The 21,894-nt window shown below is 40.3% G+C and overlaps 2 protein-coding genes across 4 annotated transcripts; both read right to left on the bottom strand.

Annotated features, from left to right (window-relative positions):
• Positions 1-391: 391 nt before the first annotated feature.
• Positions 392-10,878, bottom strand: uchl5 (ubiquitin carboxyl-terminal hydrolase L5). Its single transcript, XM_085775128.1, has 11 exons — positions 10,650-10,878; positions 9,193-9,256; positions 8,991-9,096; positions 7,716-7,841; positions 6,869-6,930; positions 5,996-6,126; positions 5,668-5,731; positions 4,089-4,191; positions 1,875-1,988; positions 1,554-1,652; positions 392-790 (listed from the first exon to the last, which is right to left on the bottom strand). Exons 1-11 carry the CDS (start codon positions 10,723-10,725, stop codon positions 746-748), a joined length of 990 nt encoding a protein of 329 aa, XP_085631254.1. The 5' UTR covers positions 10,726-10,878; the 3' UTR covers positions 392-745.
• Positions 10,879-11,383: 505 nt separating this feature from the next.
• Positions 11,384-16,852, bottom strand: glrx2 (glutaredoxin 2). Of its 3 annotated transcripts, none has more exons than XM_085775126.1 (4): positions 16,792-16,852; positions 13,643-13,709; positions 12,874-13,050; positions 11,384-12,001 (listed from the first exon to the last, which is right to left on the bottom strand). In XM_085775126.1, the coding sequence occupies exons 2-4, from the start codon at positions 13,706-13,708 to the stop codon at positions 11,837-11,839; spliced, it is 408 nt and encodes a 135-aa protein (XP_085631252.1). In that variant the 5' UTR covers position 13,709; positions 16,792-16,852; the 3' UTR covers positions 11,384-11,836. The 3 variants fall into 3 exon arrangements, with proteins under 3 accessions (XP_085631252.1, XP_085631251.1, XP_085631253.1); XM_085775125.1 differs by lacking the exon at positions 16,792-16,852 and adding an exon at positions 14,950-15,151 and having other exon boundaries at positions 11,629-12,001; XM_085775127.1 differs by lacking the exon at positions 16,792-16,852 and adding an exon at positions 15,095-15,149 and having other exon boundaries at positions 11,630-12,001.
• Between the last annotated feature and the right edge of the window lie 5,042 nt (positions 16,853-21,894).

Raw genomic sequence — 21,894 nt, 5'->3', positions numbered from 1 at the left:
ATAGCTTACACCTACAATTAAAGGTAACGAACCTACTGCTATGACTATAGCGATTATGGCAATGGGCCAATTTGCCAAAATGTTGAACTATCCCTTTAAGATTGTTGGAATTACGTTTTGAAAAAGATTCGGCGTTTATCTCACTCAAAAGAATCTGTGGCTTTAGCAGTTAAAGTTATGACGCTCGAAGAGAAGTTTATCAGATGACTTTTTGTTGTGTATTATAAACACTGTCGTTCCTTTGTTGCACCAGTAGGTGGCAGCAAAGCTCTATCACCAAGTCTGAAGAGCTTTATACAGAAAAATTAAAGAAAATAAAGGAAAAATGAATCAATAATAATTCAGTGTTAAGTTGAAGGCCTGGACCGTCCGTGAAATCAAACCACTCACAAACATCTAAACATTTTATTATGAAAATAAGACGGACATCATTTCCTTCAAACATGCAATAGAGCTGATGGACACACACACATGAAGACGTGTTTTTTTTTTTTTGCCGACAGTCTCTCTGCTACGCCTGCAGTGCAGTTCATAACGTGTGGATGGTTCAGAGGATGCCACAGTGTGAGGAAGTGCTGCGCGACCATCCACGGTCATTTATATATGAATATGACAACAACGATGTACACAGTGTCTGTAATGTGGCTCGCCGATGAAAAGAGTGAATGTGTCTGTGTGTAATTAGAGGCTTCTCAGCAGGAAGTAGTACTGCTGCTGCTGTCGCTGTCGTTGTCATCGTTGTTGTTCACTTGGCCTCCTGAGCTTTTTTGGCGCTCTGTTTCTCCTTTGCCTGATGAGAGAAGCCCAGAGACATTTTCATTAGTGTCCCTTATATACACAAACCAGCAAAGAATACACATCTAATCACTAAATACACATAAAAAAAATCAGATGTTTTATTCACACACATAAGATATTCAACTGTCATTGCTGTGGACATAAAAAACTCATTTCCAAGTCATATTCATACACTCAACATGGCTGTGAGACGACACTTCTGCCCTCTAGTGGACAGAATATTGAATTTCAATTTTTTGTGATTTCATTTCATGTCATTGTGTTTGTCAATTATTTTTTCTTTCCAGTAACAATTCACATTGACCAGTCTTTCAATTATCTGTCCTTAAATGTAGCTAAAAATAAAAAAGAAATCACCAACCATCTTTCAGTACAGTAAAGATATTTTTATATTTCCTAAAAACTTGTGCTCTGAAAATAAAAACTTAATTCACAGCACAAACTCCCTCGTCATCGCTTCACCGTCTCCAAAAGAGAGATGATGTGTCGTGCACGCGAGCCTATGGGATCAGGAAGAGGATGGATGGATAACATCCTGTTTTTGTTATTTTATGCCAGTTGAAGAATTTAATTTGTTTATTCGGGTGTTTTAGCTCTTTTCTCCAGAGCGGAAAAAGATGCAAATGAGATGATGTATCAATGACGGAAAAAACTACCTGAAGGCAAAACTTCAAATCCTTAGTCAAGGAAACCCCAAATAAAAACAGTGTTGTGGAAAGACTCAGTATTGAGAGAAAAAGAAAAAAAAAAATTACCTTCTCCACCAAAGGTATTAACTGCTGATACTCTGCCAGCGTCTTCAGTAGCTCCATGATGAAAGGAAGGTAGTTGTGCTTTCGTCGAATGTTTTCAATCTGTAAAAAAAAAAAAATAAATAAAAAAACACATAAATCCAAGAGGTAAATGAAAACCTGAGTGAGAGAGGAAATGTACAAAACCTCCGAGGCTAAAATACATTTACAGGAGAGAAAAAATAAACTGCACTATAAAGCTTTATGGACCATTCTCCTGTACTTGTACCATAATAAATGTGACACAAAATGCAGCATGTAACCGATAACTGTTAAAACATCCACCTTATATCTTTTAAGTTTCTGATTTTCCTCTTCAATAAGGAGCTGGTACTTGGCAATTTCTGACTGGATGGAGCTAAGAAACGTGCTGCTCTGGTCTGTGTCCATCGGCTCGTCCTGGGGACAGAAGAGAGAGAGAAAAAAAAAAGGTTTCTGTGAATCCAAGATACAACGTGAGGAGGTGGAAACAAAGAGGAAAGAGAGACATTTGGTCAAGAAGATGATTATATTGATTAAACTAAAGCCACTTGTGAGTAGAACCAATATTAATGTAATTGCTGGCTTTGGTTTATGTCTTTTAACATGGTATTTTAAAACCTTGCTGTCTGCTGACCTCCAGTGGTTGAAGGTTTAAACGTGCAGTAGCAGGGTGTTACCAGTAAACCATGACATCAGCGTTGGCTCCACGTGGAACAGACAGAACCCACTAATGCTGCTGCAGGTGTGGCCGACCTGAACCAGACCAGAGGGTAAAGGAAATCTTCAACCTCTACCTGAACCCGTCATGACTACGTCCTGGAAATGTGTGAAATATAAACTAGAACTGATCACTGATCTGTGTATCATTGGACTGGTTGAAGCCTTGAACCCGAGTAAAACAATTCAAACTGTAAATACATTTTCAGATGAAGTCACCAACTCAGAATGAACTCTTAAAACACAATTTTCACCCATAAGCCACAACAATAACAACAGCCACCTGTTTCAATGATGTGGCTGATGGGTGTAATCAGCCTGTATTCTAGGGCTGACGACCCAAAAAAAATCGAAGCTTCGATGCTTCGTTCGTTGCCATGGTAATCGATCATGAAGTCCGTGATCGATTTCTTTTTTTTTTTCCTTTTTGACACCGGTTCTCATTGGCAATTGTTACATTAAAATGAGTAGGCTACTTAGCATCCTGGAAAACCTGCCTGATTTTGGAGATATGCAGTGTTTGTTTGCCATTAGGCTACTTTCATTATTTCCACTATGATCAGACGTTACGATCGCGCAGCCCCCCGGCCGTCGAAGCTTCGATTTTGATCGATTTTATGTCCGCAAAGCTTCGATTATCAAAATATGATAATCGGGACAGCCCTACTGTATTCCTTCAGTTTCCTATTATTCCTAATTAGAAAAACTCATTGGCTCCTTTTCCCTTAATTTACATAAACATACCATGATGGATGATTAGGGCCAAAAAAAAATTCACAGACTTCGAGAATAAAGTCATAGTTTTACAAGAATAAAGTCATTATATTATGAGAAAATATAGCAGCGATTTCCTCCAAGTCCACCTAGTTCTTTCTGCGGAATAGATGAATTTTCTTACATATTCTTCTCAGAGTCCTGATACTGGTGACAATGTGGTGCTGATGTGCCAAAAGATTAAAGCCCTAGTATGTAGGATTCCTGGTACTGGTAGCTACTCTGGTTGAGAAGAGCAACTGTCTGCTGTATCGGTAGCAGCGGTGTCGTCGTCGGTACCGATAACTGGGCTTGATCTGGGGCTCTGGAGCTTAGCGGAGCTGCGATGTAGCCTAGCACTTCAATGAGTTTAGAAACATTATTTCAAGGTCGAAAAACCACATAGTGGGGCTCTCCCTGTTTGTGAAACCTATACTTTATAACAACTTCACGGAAATGCTCCACGGTCCACATTTTAACAACGTTCCTCCTTTAAAATAACAGGTTATATGACTTTATTCTCGTAATATTATGACCTTATTCTCAAAGTCTGTGTTAAATGTTTTTCTCAATGTGGCCCTAATACTCTGTCGTACACATACATATTGATTTCTAAAATCCTTTTCTCTCTTTCCCAGGTCACAGTCCAACAACACGTCTAAACCCCCCAGGAGGAGAGGATTTTGTTGCTCCCTCGTGTCCTCTAACACAGCAGATCAATAGATTGTTTAAACTAAACAATGAAAACATAGACTTTTATAATTTGAAGAGAAAGTAGAGACATTTAAACCTGTTTAACGATGCACAACCATTGATGAGTATCTACAAAAACACTCAAGGCTTTGATGTTTTTTCTTTCACCTCTCATTCACAAACTTTCAAGGATATAAGGGGCCGTGTACAGCTCACCACAGCTATCAACTCCAACTTCTTGAAAGCCTGACAACTGATGAATTTCACATGTGGCCTCCCAGGGAGAAAGCAAAATAATGAATTATTCCCTCTTATGTCTGTGCTGCTGGATCCAGCTCTTTTGCTGCCACTCACCTCAGTAAGCTGAGTCTGGAGCTCTGCGATTTTCCTCTCGTATATCATCTTTCTATCCGACACGATGGCCATTAGGTTGAACCGGATCTCACCTTCGCTGTACCTGAAGAGGGGGAAACGATAGAAGCTCAGTGAAAACACAGAGTGATGCGCTGTCAAACAGAATCAAGGCGGTCTTCAGCTGCCGGAGAAACAAGTCAATACTTCGCAGAACAGAACATCATCTCTGCATGATACCAGCTCAAGCTACGAGAAACGCCAATAAACCATAAGAAATGGATGAGAAATGTCAACATGACTGCTCACTACTTTAATTCATTTCTAGTGTCTAAATCCAACCGGAGCACACAGACTGCCATCATGGCACAGTGTTGTGCTGTGTACAAGTGAGAGGTAATAATAACAGCCTTAAAGGATAGTTCAACATTTTGGCAAATTCTCCTATTGCCATAATCTCTATAGTCATAGCAGTAGGTTCATTACCTTTAATTATGGGTGCATGTTGTTTTGAGATCAGCAGGGCAGAGACGTGAGCTGCTCAGTGAACACAATGGAGGTGAAGGGTACTTTCGACTTTTTCCTCATCAAACTCATGAAATACACAATCAAACAACTTCAAAATGCTCTGGTGGACAAGTTGTAACCATAGACTGTAAAAAGAATGGACGTAGCGTCCGTGACGTCACCCATTGGTTTTGGGGAGTCGTTTTTGTGACTCAAATATGGCGGCCTGAACAGCGCCATGTTGGATTGGCCGGCCGAGAACCCGCCCACTGGCCTCGAAGCAGCTGTCCACGGAGCTGCTCGGACCTGTCACTCAACGTTTCCGCGCCCTAATTGGCCAGAGTTTTAACCTAATAATAGTAAAACTGTAGAGTTAAAAAAAAATTCACCCCCCTCAGAGTGTGTGCGGGGGTAGAAACTATCGATTGAGACAAAAAAACGTTCTGACACCAGGCTTTTAACATGTTTATTGAGGATGTAAAGTCGGCGATTTTAACATGGGGGTCTATGGGGAATGCTCCCTTCTGACACCAGCCCCCAGAGGAATTCGAGGGGATTGCAGTTTTTTGAACGCGGAAGTGAGCTTCACTTCTCAGACCGACAACTGCCCCCTTGGTTGTAACCTGCACATTCACCACGCTATGAGATAATAACAGAACGTTACCAGACAGAGTTGTTTTAGAGGTAAATGCGTAGGAGTGACTTCAAAAGTTTAAGTAGTTCCAAGTATTTGCTTTGTGTGTTGTAATGCTACATATTGTTACGCTATTTCATAGCATGGTGAATGTGCAGGTCACAACTTGTCCACGAGAGTGTTTTGAAGTTGTTGGATTGTGTATTTCATGAGTTTGATGAGGGAAAAGGCAAAAGTACCGTTACCTCCATTGTGTTCCCTGAGCAGCTCACGTCTCTGCCCCGCTGATCTCAAAACAACATGCACCGATAATTAAAGGTAATGAACCCACTGCTATGACTATAGGGATTATGGTGAGAGGAGAATTTGCCAAAATGTTGAACTATCCCTTTAAAATTACACTTTAATCTGACATTAGTCTCATGAATTAAAAACACTCACTTCTGTATTCTTTTCTCAATCACTGGGCGAACTGCACTGATCCAGTCATCCTGGTTGCACGCACCTGGGGAGGAGGAGGGGGGGTAAATAATAAATTAACAATACTGCAGGTGTCAGTAGATACAGCACCAGCAAGCGCACACACGCTGTACATCATCATAAAAACAGACACTTTTAAAAGGAAATGGTCCGTGGCCAGCCAGACGAAATTTCAGCGGGGGCCCCCACGCCGAGGGAGCTTCACACATTAAACTGACAGTTTTTGGTGCTTGAAACCTTAAAGCCAGAAGAGAGAAATAACAAATGACTTTCTTTTTTTTTTGCTCACCCAGGTCAATTGGTCCCTCTCGAAGTCCATCCAGCTCGTATAGTCTGCCGTTTACAGGAACATAGCTCACAAAGTGAAAGGCGTCCTCGTCCTTCGCTGAGGACTTTGCATCAAATTCAAACATTTGCTGCCTACAGTAAAAAGAAAAGAATAATTCTCATTAGGGTTGCATCGATTAATTGGTCAGTTATTTTTGCGATTAATCAGATTTTTAAATTTCATTTCTCTTCATTGAAAAACAGAACATTATTTCAAATTGATAGTGCAGAAAAGTGCATAAATAACAGGTTGCTGCTTGAACATTCTGAGGTGGTAAAGTAATAAATTATTAAAAACAATTAAAAAGGGGGGGTGGGCTGTCGGGAATTTATTAAGTGTGGTGTTTCACAGCAGTTTGCATCCGTCAAGTTGCATTACTGCCTCCCGCTGCTACTACTCATCCCTACGCACGCATCCGCTCCGCTCAACGTGAAGTAAACAGCTCCGCCAGATAGTGAGTGACGTATCAATTGCGCAACACAACGAATCAATAATGAAATTTGTTGCCAATGCTTTTAATAATCGATTTTAACAATTTGTTGTCGCAGCCCTAATTATCTTGTACTGATCCTTAATGTTTATTATTCTAAATTAAAAATGTTACTTAGTAAGTTTTGCTTTATATAACGAAAACATGTTATCCTAATCTGCATTAATAATTTTGAGTGACCAATCCATGAACCGGCCTCACGTCCATGTTTCCCAGGTGCATTAGCGACAGACGGGCCGGTGGCTTTTCCCCAAAGTCAGAACGAGGAGATAAAAATAACATGGAGCCAATCTCTGGCTCTTTTTCTCTCCAGCTGGATGAGATATGAGCAGGAGGAGCTTTACCTGGCAAAGCTGTTGTGAACTTGTCGGATCACTTCGGAGTTGCTCAGAGCCAAACCCTTCATCTGTGGAGAGTGTAGAGAGGGAGATGCATTATTATTATTATTATTATTATTATTATTATTATTATAATACTGACGGTTATAACCCTTCTATTAAAAAGATGCTGCGTCATAAAGAAGCACTGTATGGAACAAATTATGCATTCATCTTCCAAGAAGCTTCAGCATCCAATCAATATTTCATTTGCAGCAAAATTACAGTTACTGATTGAAAATACATTTATTATCTTTTTAATGTACCAATAAATACATGGATTAAAATATGTAAGAATTCCAGTTTTGCTTGTTTTCGCCTTTTCATTGTTTCCATCTCTAACATAAGAAAAAGTAGCAACATCTATCAACTTTCAGGTTCAAATCAAAGACGAACGTTATAAAGAAGTACAGCCTGGTTCCTCTGAATATCTGCGGGACAGACAACTGAGTCATCTCAGGTTTTAAAAGGTAAGAGGATAAAACTGTCAAGTGTTGGAGACAGAAGGAGAAATTACTGTAGTGAGCTGTGCAATGAGTTACTGCTCCGAGGGGGAAAGCTGTGCAAATGTGTTTTTTTTGGGGGGGTTTTTTTGGAGCCAAGGATGCATAATGCATTACTTACTATTTCAGTTTCAGCCTAATGTTGGTAATGCTGAACTTAAAAAGGGAAGTTCACAGTGACCATGTAACATAATGTGTATCATCCCTGAACTATGTCACACACAAAATCAAAGCCATAGTTTGTTTTTGTTTTTTTCCTTTTTGTTGAGGGGCGGGGTGGGGGTTTCAAGACACAAATACCATGAACGTACAGCGGCGTCAAAACTCTGTGAGAACTCTCTGAACTCTGTGAGCGTGTCTCCGAGCAACATGTCAGAATGGGTGCAGTTGAGCAGAACGCTGACGATGGCCTGGGTGGCGCAGGCGTTGTTGATGACCTGGAAATAAAACAAATACACAACAAGTAGTTAGACTATGAGATTAGAGATAGAGACAATCCTCACTGATGCTTTGCTGAGTTATTCAAACAGAGAGTAGATGACATATCATAAAATGAACGGTGGGTTTCTGTGGTAAAATTACAGTTTTATGATTGTCTGCAAATCTGTGCAAACAAAGCTTCAAATATGACGACTGTATGTAAATGCTTATCTGCAAAAAGAGTGAGATCTTCCTCTTCTTCCCTCTGTGTGCATCCTGATACTTTCTTATGAACTGTGTGCTTTATGTCATAGGTCCAGTCAAATGTCTCATTCATTAGACTTTGTAGCAGGAAAACGAATATGCATCATCTCCTCATCTGATGCAGCCTTAGATGGTTTTGTGGAGATGTAAACAATAATGACGAGACAGGAGACGGAGGCGAGTCGAGTCAGTTTACTCTGCACAACTATAAACACTAACAGCTCTAGTGTAATAATATATAATATATACCTGGTTTTCTTTTGGTCATCATTATCATCATCATCATCATCAGAACTTAAGTAATTGTTTGTTTTATTAGATCCCCATTAGCTGCTGTACAAGACTGGAAAACTAAACCTTCTTAAGCTATTTACTAAATTGGTACTTATTATAAAGGTAACACTTTATAATAAGTACACACTGTTAAGCATTAGTTAAGCATTAAATACTGAATTCATCATTCATAACACATGAATACTCATTAGTATGTAGTTTATAAACGCAGTTAAAAATGTAAAAACTAACTGTATTTATAAACTACATACTGATGAGTATTCATGTGTTATAAATGAAGATTTCAGTATTTATTAATGCTAAACTAATACTTAATAGTGTGCACTTACCTAAGTGTTACCAAAAAGAAAAGCTTTACACTAAACTGTTAATCAATAAAGTATGTTTAACTTAGAACTATATTTCAGCAGTAACATGCTGAACCAAAGGCATCAAGGAGGAAACTTAGAAACAGTCGGTATAAAATATAATGGGTAAAAGAGTCAGCTGGTGATGAACCAGTCTAGATTTTCCTTTACATCAAGTTGGATAAAAGTAAATACAATAATATTTAGCTGATGTGTAAAAGGTTCAGTGTGTATGTTTTCTGTAATAACAACATAACATGCCTGTTTTGCGAAGAAGATGTGGTCGAGTCTTGAATCCTGGACAATGGATCCTGCTGGCTCCTCACCTGGCTGCCACTTGAAGAGGAAAATCAGGCCGTGAACTGGTCTGGGTGGAACAGAGCAAAAATACATTTTTAAAAAAAGGTCTGTGTTTAGATGGGAGCATGCAAGATACTGTCTGAAGCTGCATGTATGAACCTACTTCAAGTTGTCAAAGTTCTCTGGCTCCATACTCCATATCTCCTCAACCTGGGCTCCTTTGCAGCCTGCCAATGACAAGTTGCACAGGTTATACATTTTACATATTTAATTTGGCACAGTTTCTTGTATTTATTTAAAACATATTGATGTACATAATTTATATGGATGTATATATCTCTGTTTTATTTAGCTCTACCATGCCCTTATATTACCGGTTATACTATATAACAAGGTGGACTGGACTGACAACACCACTGCACTCTATAAAAAGCGAGTGAGGGGTACACTCCTTAGACCTTCTATGACACTGCAGTAGCATCAGTTATTCTGTGTGGAGTGGTGTACTGAAGCAGCAGCATCTCAGCTGTGGACAGGAAGAGACAAAACAAATTGGTCAAGGAGTCCAGCTCTGTCCTGAGATGTCCACTCGACCTGGTGGAAGTTGTTGGAGAGAGGAGAATGATGGCCAAGCTGTCATCTCTGGTGCACAATGACTCTCACCCCATGAGGGATCTCCTGAGTCCTGACTCCTGACCGAACTAGAGAGCTCCATCAGTGACCGGCTCCTTCAGCCAAAGTGTGTGAAGGAGCGTTATCGCAGGTGCTTCCTCCCTGCAGCTGTATGTGCCACAATAAGAGATGCTCTGAGCACTAAACATAATTCAAATGAATAATAATAATAAATATTGATATTCCATGTATTTCTTCTTATTTATTATCTCTGTCTTGATCATAATTCTAACCATACTCTGTTACAATTACTGTTTTTTTTTACTGCTATTGCGACCTGCTATTTATTAACTGTTCTATACATTTCTCTGCTGCTGTCTGCTGCTGCAACCCTGTACATTTCCCCACAATGAGACATATTATTGTATTATTATACCGGTATGCATGTGCGCTACTGGATACTTGAATTTCCTTTGGGATCAGTAAAGTATCTCTAGTCCCTCAGTCTAAGTGAAGCCATCAAACACTCATTCACACTTTAAATTAGTGCTGCAGTCTAAAAATAAATAAATAAATAAAAAACAGAGAGAGATTATCTGATAACAGACAACGGGGGGGCAGCTTCTCTCGAGTCTCGTGTTTGTTTCACTGATGAAACAACAAACGTCATCATTCATGATGAGCGACGATTTGTTTTCACCACGCGCCGTTATTTTGAACGCTGAGTAATGCTAGCCAGTTAGCATGTCCAAGGTACATTAGCAAAGAAGACTGTGTGCCACACTCGTAACTCTGAGGATGAAGATGCGTTTAAAATAAACAAAAACAAATGCACCGCCTCTAAAATATCACCCGCTGTTGTATTTCCCTCCTTCATTCCTTCCTTCTTGCATCAGAAATCAATGGCAGCCAATGGAAGCTAATTTAACGGTTAGCTAACTAGCACTGTCGCATAGCCACGTTACATTGAATGAGCAGCAGTTTAGCATTTAGCTTCCGATCGCTTACCAAAACCTTTAATCAGCTCCGTAAACACCCCGGGGTCGCTCTCCATCAGACACCACTCTCCCGCGCTTCCAGCCATTCTTCAACAGTGTTGTTTATCCAAGCTACTGTGCACATAAACAAGATGCTAATGCCCTAGCTTAGCAATAATACACCCCCGTCGGAGAAGCTAATTTCGCTGAAGCAAACTGAAGAAGCGACGTGACGCGGTGCAATGTGGGTAATCTGGGTGATGGTGCGCGTGTTTCGAGTGACAGCGTACACCGAAGTTTAAGGCGACTATCGTTTTACAAAAATAAATGTTCCAGATATTAGCAAGACGTGATTTACAATTTATACTGGTGATTACTGTTGTAAAGACGAGACTGAACCAAAAGTATTTTCATGATAATATATTTGTTTCCCCCCTGAATTACAACTAATATCCGCCCGCCTACGATTACCGAGGGATAAAATCAAACATTCTTCGTTAAAGAAATACGTGAGCTGCTGATAGTATACTTTCATTCATATTTATTAACAATCATAAATATACATCCATTGTATATAAAAAAAAACATTTTATATGGTTGCGCCTTTATAAATACGCCATTTATCTGCATTTATTTAGCAAAAATCAAATTCCTAATTAAATAAACCCACAACTTTAGACACACTGAAATAGAAAATGTGTTGACAAGTAAAAAAGAAAAAAAAAGAAGAATTTTTTTCCTGTCTATCCAAATAAAACATTGACAAAAAAATAATTACATTTTTAATAAGATTTCATGTTCAAATCAAACAAAAGTCTGTGTCTCTTTCATTGTTACAAGATATGTTTAAAAAATCTTCATATGAACACAAATAAGAGAACAAAAGACAACATTTTATGATGTTCACTTGTTGCATGAGGCTTGATGCTTGGAGAGGTCATGCTTATGCTTATGCCTGTATTATAAATGAAACAAACCATGCAGCAGAGAAGTATCTGAAGTGAACTATTCACAGTTTTTTTTTTTTAATAAGATGGTAACTTTAATAATAACACTGTAAATTACTGGATGGAAACACTTGTGGCTTAAACATCAAGTATCTAATGCACTTTGATAAATATATAACGTAACGGAGCTCAAGCAGTGTACCACTTGTAGCAAAAGATCAAGTGAACATTTAATAAATACAGGATTGAAAAGAACAACAAGAACGGTTAGTCATTTAGCCGACTCAAACTGCCCACTGCCCGAGCCCTCGGAGCTGGATGCAGCACAGCAGGGAGCACACTGTTCGATCAAGGGCAGCAACCTTCCCTGCTGATGGAGCTGTTTGGTGTCAGAGCCGCCTCCGATGCAGTTTCCGTTAATGAAGACTCTTGGCACCTGAATACACAAATGATGCCATAACGTTAGCACAGTGTGAGTGAGTCATCGCTTAAAACATTCTCTTAGGGTGTTGTTCTTTTACCACTACATCATCCTGATTATATCACATTTATTTGTCTCTTCTGTTGTCTCACTATTGTTTTGATTATTTTAACTTGATCCAACATGTTTGAGAAATGTCTACGCATCTAATTTTATTTGCCACAGTCTTGCACTTGACCAAAATAACAGTTTCTGCGAAGTGTGACAAAGGGACTGTCTAAGTGTCTCCCTGTAAAACCACCGTCAAGACACCAGTTTATTAAGTCGTAAAGTGACAAAAGTAAAATCAAGTGTTTAACTACACATATTTTGACTCGTAAAACTCATTTACAACTTTCACAGCTGTGGAAGAAACAGACGAGCGACACAGTGAGGTTACAGTGAAGTGAAATAGAAGCAGAAATGGACATTGCATGTGCAGCACAAGAGTCTATAATGCTCATTTTGAAAGTTACAAAAAGCTTTATTAATTAACCAAATGAAATAAACAAACAGGGTTTAGATGCACGTGACCTTTCTTCAAACGTATCATATAATTTTCCCTCTTCGAGATTATAGTCTGGGAAAAGATGCCACATGGTCTGCTCTTTATCTTGATTCAGATGCTGCTATTTTGAGGCAAGATAAATACCGAATCTTGGCTGCAGCCCTAACAAAAACCTCTTGACAAGTCAACCTAAATTTAACTTTAAGGCAGAGCTGCCAGAACAAACAAGCTGTCAAATAACTCTGTTTTGATTCTTTTTTCTTTCTTTTTTTGAGGTGCTAAAATAGCCGGCTGTGAACTCGAAATTCCAATCCCAAATAATATGACGCAAGGTTCTTACTGTTCTGGCACCGGTCATCTGAGCTAAGGCCTCTTGCAGTCTCCTCCCATCATTGTGTTCATCCAGTTCAACTACTTTGTAGTTTGCACCGATTTCATTGAACACATTCTTGGCCATCTTGCAGTATGGACAGGTGGTCTTGGAAAATATCACAACACAGTTCTGTGCTACCATCTCCTAAAAAGTCAGGAAAAGATGAGATGTTGTTATATAACAATATAATATGAGAAACAGACCGCACTAGACACACACAAACTTTAACACTCCATGGTAGATCTTTAGACATTTAATAAACTGAGGCAGAAAGATGCATAAAATATGACGTGATACATTCATTACATATATGGATTTGCTAAATATTCACCAAAGGGCTTTTAATGAGCATCAAATGATTCTACATTTAGTGTATTTCAGAGGCTTCTGTTTTATCGCTTTTGAAAATTGATGTCTGTTCACATATGGAGTTACAGATGCTACTTCTGGAGCCACTTTATAACAGATTTGGGATTCAGAGGCACAGAGGCATGGAGGCAATGCACTGGAACAGACTAACAAAGGATGACAAGTGATATGATTGAATAAGCGGCCAAGGAGTGGCGGCGAACTGTGGGGAACATCAGGAAACCGACATATGGAGCCGTGTCTCCTGAAACACCTCAACTCATCGCTTTCAAGACCTAATTTATCAGACAAACAAAACTAGGTTGTAGATTTTACAGCAGCACTTCTGCACAAGCTGAACACAGGGAAGAGATCTGTGTAAACTTACCTGAACATACTGTACACAGGCTGTGCTGGACAGAGCCCCTGTGGTGGAGGACGACAAATTCCCCATTCTGCAAACAGACAAATCACAATTTTGGAGCATTCAGTTCTTAAGAGCATTTGAGCCACTGTTATAGTACTTTTACATTATAATCTGCTGGAGTGAATGACACACACTAATCAACAGAAAATGGTCAGGGTAACTGTGCAATGACCTTAGAAACGAGGCAAAATCAAAGGATGAGACAAACTGAATTAGTATGAGCATAATTTCAATTTTTAGGATGATTGCTGGTCTGAAAATACACAAATCCATTGTTTCGATCTTGGAAAAAAAAGCTCTGGTTTACTCCTGATAACGCCTGGTGTGCAACAGCAATGAGGGTTATGTGCTCAGTAATCCAGGATTACTAGTACACATGGTCTGCACCTACTCTGGTAATTGGCTGAGTCTTGACGTGGGTAGGTGACATGATGCCAAACCTCATTAAGAAACCGTCAAAATCAACACTTCACCGTAATGTGAATGAGACTAACGATACATTTAAGCAGACACTTGGTATTTAATGAAACGTGTCCATATTGTGGTAAATTCGGTATACATCTCATATTCCTACCAACTCTTCTTTGAGTTCAATTAAAAAAGTTTCTAATTGCTTCACTGTGTCACCAAGTGCAAGAGTTGATGGGGAATAACGGGGATAACGTTGATGCTAATGCTGCGTTCGTGACAACTCGGAACTCGGCATGTAAACTCTTTTTTTTGTGTGCCCGTTGTAATGTGTTAATGCATTTGAAGCATTTTGAATGCAAATTTTGTCCCGATCCGCCATGTTTTTGGTTATTTTGGCGTGGCTGAAGTCAGAAACCGGATTTTTCAACTCGGAGATTCCGAGTTCCGAGTTGTCTGGAACGCAACATAAGACTGACACGAAGAGGCATGCCGAAGACAAAGGTTAATATTTACATAAGTCTCGTATTTATGCTGAATCACATGTATGCCGAAATTTCCAGAAGAACCAAATGAATCGTAAAGGCGTCATATAATATACGTTCTTCCATAAACAAGGCATTTAAAACAGATTAAACTTTGAATTATGCAAGATTGTTGCGAAACACTGGCCGTTGGTAAGCATACGGCACTTCACGGACAAGTCGTGAAAATTACTTGCAGTAATGTTTTATCATTTACTGATTAACCGATATGTTTTGATGTACTTTCTTCTTTTGATATTCTTTCAAAATTGAATCTGTCTGTGGTTGATTTGAGAGCTAACTAGCTACGATTCAAGTCAAGCTAGCGAGAATGACCTTCGGCAGCCGCTCCATGCCGCTCTAGAAAGACATCCAGCTCGAGAAAACATGGATAAAAAATAACAAACGGCCAAAAAATAATCGAGCTGTTGGCCTGGATGAAACATGCGGTTAGTGCACAAAGTGTTCTGCTGCTACACACCGCCCTGCCGGTCACTGTACCCACGCTTTCCCCTCTTATTATTTGGCACTGTTTATGTCTGGAGCAAGGGGGCAGTTGTCGGTCTGAGGAGTGAAGCTCACTTCCGCGTTCAAAAAACTGCAATCCCCTCGGCTGTCGCTGGGGGCTGGCTCCAGAAGGGAGCAACTCCAATTGAGCCCCATGTTAAAATAGCCGATTTTACAGCTTAAAAAAACATATTTACAGCCTGGTACATTTCATTTTTTTGGTCTCAACCGATAGTTTCTACCCCCGCACACACTCTGAGGGGGGTGAATTTTTTTAAAACTCTACCGTTTTACTGTTATTAGGTTTAAAGTTCTGGCCAATTAGGGCGCAGAACCGTTGAGTGACAGGTCCGGCGACCGCTGCTACGAGGCCAGTGGGCGGGCTCTCGGCCGGCCAACGGCCGCACCGCTCCAAATATGGCAAGTAGAATCCAACATGGCGCGGCTCAAACCCCCGTAGTAGCGGCACAAAACAGACTCCCCCAAACCAATGGGTGACGTCACGGACGCTACGTCCATTCTTTTTACAGTCTATGGTCTGGAGCATAGACATACATAGACGCCGCATTGACTGCTGCCTTCCACTAGAGCGACGTGCCTACAGGGCGGCCATCTTGGAACAGGACTACTCACTCCTGCAGTGCATTACTTCCATAGAGGTATTATGTAAAAGTGATCATAATTCGCTCAAATGTCAAGCTATTTTCGCGGGGTTTGTTTGTAACAAATGTCAGACATGATAAATATGTAGATCCGGTCTTTATTTAAGGAGTTTTTTTTAAGGGTATATATTATTATATTATAGGCTTATTATTAGTGCTGGGCAGCCAGCCAGCCTCCCCTCCAGAGCTCTGACAACACACAAAACACACTTTGCTCGGCACCAGCACCGGTACCAGCAACGATGATTGCATTGTACCGGTACCGATACTGACGACGGCAACAAATTCACGTGGGCTGCTCTCGGGACACAACCACAACACAGGCAGCAGACAGCTGCCCCTCATCAACCGGAGAACCAGCACCACGTAACCGGGCCGTTGCTAGGGACGCCGCTTGTTAAACCGTGCCGGTAGTTTTCTTTTTCAGAGGTAATTTATAGATTAATAACGTCGCATTTTAACCAACATTTTGTCTCAAATGAGTTATTTCAGCAGTAAGCAGCTGTGTAACAGGCAGGATGATGTAGTGAGCTGGTGATATTATGAATGGAACCTGAACTCGGAGCTGAGGGGTTCTGTCCGTCCTGGGTTTATTTCACTCTAACAACCTGCTCACAATTATCCTTAACTTACATCTGACCTCTGAAAAGTGATTCTACAAGATCTGTTTTTTATGTTCCCCTTATTAACACATCCATATGCGGCACCGAAGTCTGGTATATTTTCCGAAGCTTGTCTGCTGATAACATAGGGGAAAAAAGTAAAACCAGCATTTTCAAAATATCCAAGCATCCTGTATCATACCTACATGTCTGACGTTTTTAACAAATCAAACCGTTTGGAAATCGGTCCAAAATTCAGCGAATTTGAGGTTGAGGAGTTCGTCTTTTCCCCATAGCTGCATGCACTGCTGCCTCTGTTAGTCCTGTTCCAATATGGCGGCGCGTAGGCACGTCGCCCCACAGCCAATGCGGCGTCTATGTATATATGTCTATGGTCTGGAGCCTACCTTACGTGACCAACGGAAGCAGTTTCTGACGCAAGCCGACGTCCGAACGTAACGTCATGACGCTAACCACTGTACATCAATCACGTGACCAGGATGTTTTGTTTTTTTAAATCCCTCGAGATGTTTAGCATGGATCTATAATATACATCCATGATGTTTAGTATTTAGAAAACTTGTAGCCCTATTTTATTTTATTTTATTTTATTTTATACATTTTAATTGATATAGCCTCTCACATCCATTTTACATGACACTTTAGAAAACACTGCACATATAAGGCAACATTAAAATAATGACAATAGGTCATAATTTCTGAATATAGCCTATGACTACCGGTATATGTTTACATGAAAAAGTACTTCCTGATTTCTGTTCCTTTCATTCATTCATTCATTCATTCATTCATTCATTCATTCAGGTTTGTTTGTTTGTTTGTTTTTTACAATAAACATGACTCCCATGAATCTTCAACAGCATTGCTGTGTCTGAGAGTAATTAAAACACAAACACAAAATCCCTCTCTGTTTTTTTTCTCTCTCTCTCTCTCTTCCTTTCTTCTTTTTGTCTAACTCCTTTCCCCTTCCATCTGCAACATGGCTGACTTGCCAGTTCAGTCAGGATCAGTCGGCCTACTACCAGTTTCTTACAGGATTTAGTATCGGTAAAGATAGTAATATTAATGACAGCAGCACACTGGGTGACATCCCAGTGTTAGGGCCACCTTGTGTGAAACATAACTCTGTGCTCTGCTGTGAGCCTGTTGAGGTCAAAGAGACCGGTGAGACTCACTCCAGAGAGAAGAGATAACATCCTTCAGTCATCTCTCTCTTTCTCTCTCTCTCTCTGTCTGCACAGAACAGGCACCAGTGCTGGTACAAATGCAGATTATTTCTCCCTTTATCCTCAAAGAGTTTCTTCTCTCCTCCCTCTTCAAACGCAGGTGGAAATGCATTAGTTCAGAATTAACTGTTCCCTCATTCACCACGTCATCCCAGAATAGGCTCACAGGCTAGGGAATCAATCACAAATCCAAAGATATCTGATGAGGCAGCACCGACCTGCTTCACTTCAAATAGGCCTACCTTTTTTTTTTTTGTCAAAGCCAATGGAGAAATGCATCATTTCAGAAAAGGATTCACACCATCAAAGAGATCTGCAGCGTTGCCCTGGAGTGGGTAATATCCTGACACAAAGCCAGAAGTATTATGAAAGACAGTGTAGACTAGCATTAGGGTTCAAATACGTGCTCTAGGTACGATACATATGATAACAGACAAGCAGCAATGGATAAAAGAGTCTGAATGTCTCCACAACTACAGTTATTTTGGTCAAGCTGGCTATGGAGCTTCAACATAAAGCAGCAGTCTTTGCCTTCCTGTAAACCTTTTCTGCTCCTTGTAAAAGGTAAGTGCTTCTTTTCGCTGGAAGGCTTCATCCATCATCTTCCCACAAGTGTGTGTGTTTGTGTGTGTGTGTTTAGATCACATTTCCTCCCAGGTAAAATCTTAGAATCATCTTTCTTCCAAGTAGATCAAGCCGACACAAGCTGCGGTGGGGTTATGGTACCTTATCAAAGGTTGGTCATGGGGCAAAGGAAAAAACTGATTCCCACTGGCCGGGCCAAAGGGTTGCCATGGTGATGAACACTAGGCTACCTCTCTATGCCTAAAAGGCATGTAGCTTCTGAATAGATATCTATGTCATATCATTCAGTGTCATGAGATCCTGCGTTCCTAAACAGAAAAAGGAAGAAAGGAAAAAAAAGCACACCATCTATTACTCAGCATCACTGAGGCACTTTTAGCTCAGACTGGTTTAGATATGACGGCAGTATTTAACAATTATCTAGACAAGACCAAGTGGCATAAAATGCTTTTCCCTGTTGCTGGCAGGATGGTATGTTAATCGACTGAAACTCTTAAGTGACAAGTATAAAAAAATAAAAAAATAAAAAGACATTTTTCATGTCCCGTGTTTGGCACAGGCAGAGAGATGTGGACCCCCCACCCCCACCCCTCCACCCACAACCCCCCGTCCTGTTAAACAGGCTGGCAATGAGGCATGGAAAAAAACATTTCAAGCTGCAATGAAATTCTGACATGTAGAGCTGGGATTTGTTGACAAATTAGTTTTGGGTGTATTCGCTCTACTTATCTCCATAGAGCACAGGGCCGCTGCCAGTAATTCTGGGGCCCCCTGAAAAAATACTGAAGTGGGCCCCCTACATATTATCTTTTTTTTAAAATTTATTCCAGCCAACGGTGGCAACAATGATGGTGAGTGACAGTAACAGACAACTTGCCTGTCCCTCTGATTTAATACTTCTCAACTATGTCTCATGAAACATATGTTCTTTTTTTTTGTTTCTCATGTCATACCAGGATGTGAAAGCATAGTGCAGCATTAGAGACGGGTGAGCGTCTGTCCACTATTCATTCAGTAAGGGACACTGCATTTTAATTTTCAATACAGGATGATCTTGAATTGTATCGGATGATCAAGTATTATTATCAGTTTATTCATCATGTTGTAGGCAATTCCTGTGCAATTACAATACAGAAACAACAAATGCTCCTTTGCTACTTGTTTTTTTTAGTTAACTATGAATTGAATTGCACAGTATCTAACTTCTGCCTCAGGCCACCTGCCAATCGAAACAATAACTAAAGAGCTTTCATGAAAGTTGTGAAACAGGATGTGATCATAGGAGTCATTTTCCTTACCACCATTGTCATAAGCTTCTTTTTGGATTCCTAAACAGTCAGGAGGTTTTTGCCTGGAGCTAGCAGAGGTGTCCTCCTCTCCAAAGGAAATAAATAAACCAGATGATTGAAACCAGCAAAAACACTTCCTCTCATATAAAATCATTATTGTTTTGTGGACAGGCTTCAGTTGATTGAAGATGCTGAAACATTTGAGTTTCAGAAATTAAAGAGAGCATTTGGGCAAATGTAATAATAACACAAGATCTGATAATTCTTACATAAAAATATAGCCACTGTAACTATAAGAGAAATTGAAAAACTTGGGGCATTATTCAGAAAACTCAGACTCAGTGTAGTTTGTGTTTGGGGAAAGAATGAGCAGCCATTAGTTTGATCTATATCACACATCTCAGTGGCAACGGGCGACTGATGCTTCACTTTGACAAATTAGAGCCAGCGTGGGGTTGGTTGTTGACATTGCCTCGTCTGGTTGAACATTTTGTTTGTGAAGTGCAAGACATTCACAATGTGTTCAGCATTGGGCGTCATTTATTTATGTCTCTTTTTTTTTCTTCTCCCCCTGTCAAGGTCAAGTGAGGTCGGGGCCCATCCCAGCTACTTTACATCGTGCATGCAGCAGACTGACTCCCATGGGACGCTGTTCATGGACTGGAAAACTGTCCATCACAGCGCCGTGTGCTGACACATTCATGCATGTCAGCGAATCAACGCCTCAGATCCACCGCACCTCGTATGGATCTCCAGTGCGTTGTGGGAGGAAAAACCCACACACAAACACCATGCAGGCACATGTTCTCCACAGGGAGGCCGTGAGAATATGTTTGTGCATCGTGTTTACTGCCAGTTCTGAGTGAGAGAGAGAGGAGATGTGATGTAAGTTAAAAATGTTCATGACAGTCTCTCCTGGTAGCATTCGCACATATAAGTGACAGAAACATCAGCAAAGAAGAAGGAGAAGAAGTGGAAGAAGAGGAGGGAGATTAGTTCATACCCTGGGGCTGGTTGCACAAACACCTTAAGCTCGCTACTTAAGAATGACACCTAGGATTTAATTTTTTTTCTTTAGCTGAGGGAGATACTTAAGAGTACTGCACAATCTCTTAAAGGTTTCCTTGGGTAAGGAAAAAAAAAAGCTGAGGTCTTTGCAGCAGTGAAAGAAGAAGCATATGGGCCCCATTAATGAATATACAGTCAACTTTTTATTTGTGAAAAGTGAGTGATGATGAGTGGGAAATTTGATTTGTGACATCAGACAGCAACAAAGCTTAATTGAAATCATATTCTTGCATGTTTCATCACTGTTGTTACCAACACATTGATGCTTTATTCATTTTTTCTGCTTTGAAAATAAAAATCCTATTGTATTTTTAACACGTGTCATTGTATTCCTGTCATCAGAGGACAGACAGAGGTGAGTTTCCAGGTGTTTGTCTTCTCCGATTCGTCGCACGATTGTATTTCCCTCTACAGTTAACAGTTGCTTGAGGCCAAGTCGCCTGATACTAAAGAAAAAATCTCAATTGTAGTCCCCATTGATCAAAACATAGCTCCCGGCCATAGAATGATTGAGTGCGGTGCAGTTTCTGCTTAACAGGCAATTGGCAAAGTGCATAATAACTCATTTTTAGTCAGTTCATCAATAAGCTAACACTAAAATCTATAGCACTTATCATGAGGATAAATAAAGCGCGTGTCACTGTGATTTTTCTCTCCATGCCGGAGCCACAGTCCCTATTTTTATGTGTTGAGAAAAGTGTCAGTCAGGAGCTGGCTTCATTTCAAGTCTGCTTAAAACCAGGTCCAGAAGGGCCAGGACTGGGCCAACACCCTGACCAGAGAAAGCCAGGATCTATCATTAGACGGGATTTAGAGACTGTGCTGGATGCTTTTCCCCTTGATTTATCAACTTAAGACATAAAATGGTTTCAGAGGAAAAAGCCAAACCCCTGAAAAAAAAAACTCAATTTGAAAAAAAGACAAGATTAATTTGCAAATGACGTACCGTACTTAATTTAACATCTTAAAGCAGAAGTAAGCGGAATGTTTGTGTTAATATAAGTCTTAAATAGTTATATCTTCCGACAGCAATCACTTATATAGAGTGTTTGGTCTGAAACACGGGTCTGTCAGTCACTCTGCTCTGCTGTAAGCCGAGGAGAAAACCTCTTGTATACTTCCTTGTATCCTACAAGCTTTATCCAATGAGGAGAGAGAACGGCATGAAGGGCTGTGTGTGCAGCCAAGGGATGCCCGTGAATGTGGTGACGTAGGGACGAGGACCAATAGATCCATGACGAGGGCGGGGTCTGCTAACTCCATCGGCTGACAAGAACGACTGGATCGCTTACTTCTGCTTTAAGATATAGTACAAGGGGGT

Source organism: Trachurus japonicus, chromosome 4, assembly GCF_045865225.1.
Source record: "Trachurus japonicus isolate A0001 chromosome 4, Traja_1.0".
In the NCBI taxonomy this organism is placed as follows: Eukaryota; Metazoa; Chordata; class Actinopteri; order Carangiformes; family Carangidae; genus Trachurus; species Trachurus japonicus.
This window is presented reverse-complemented; position numbering and strand designations above follow the sequence as displayed.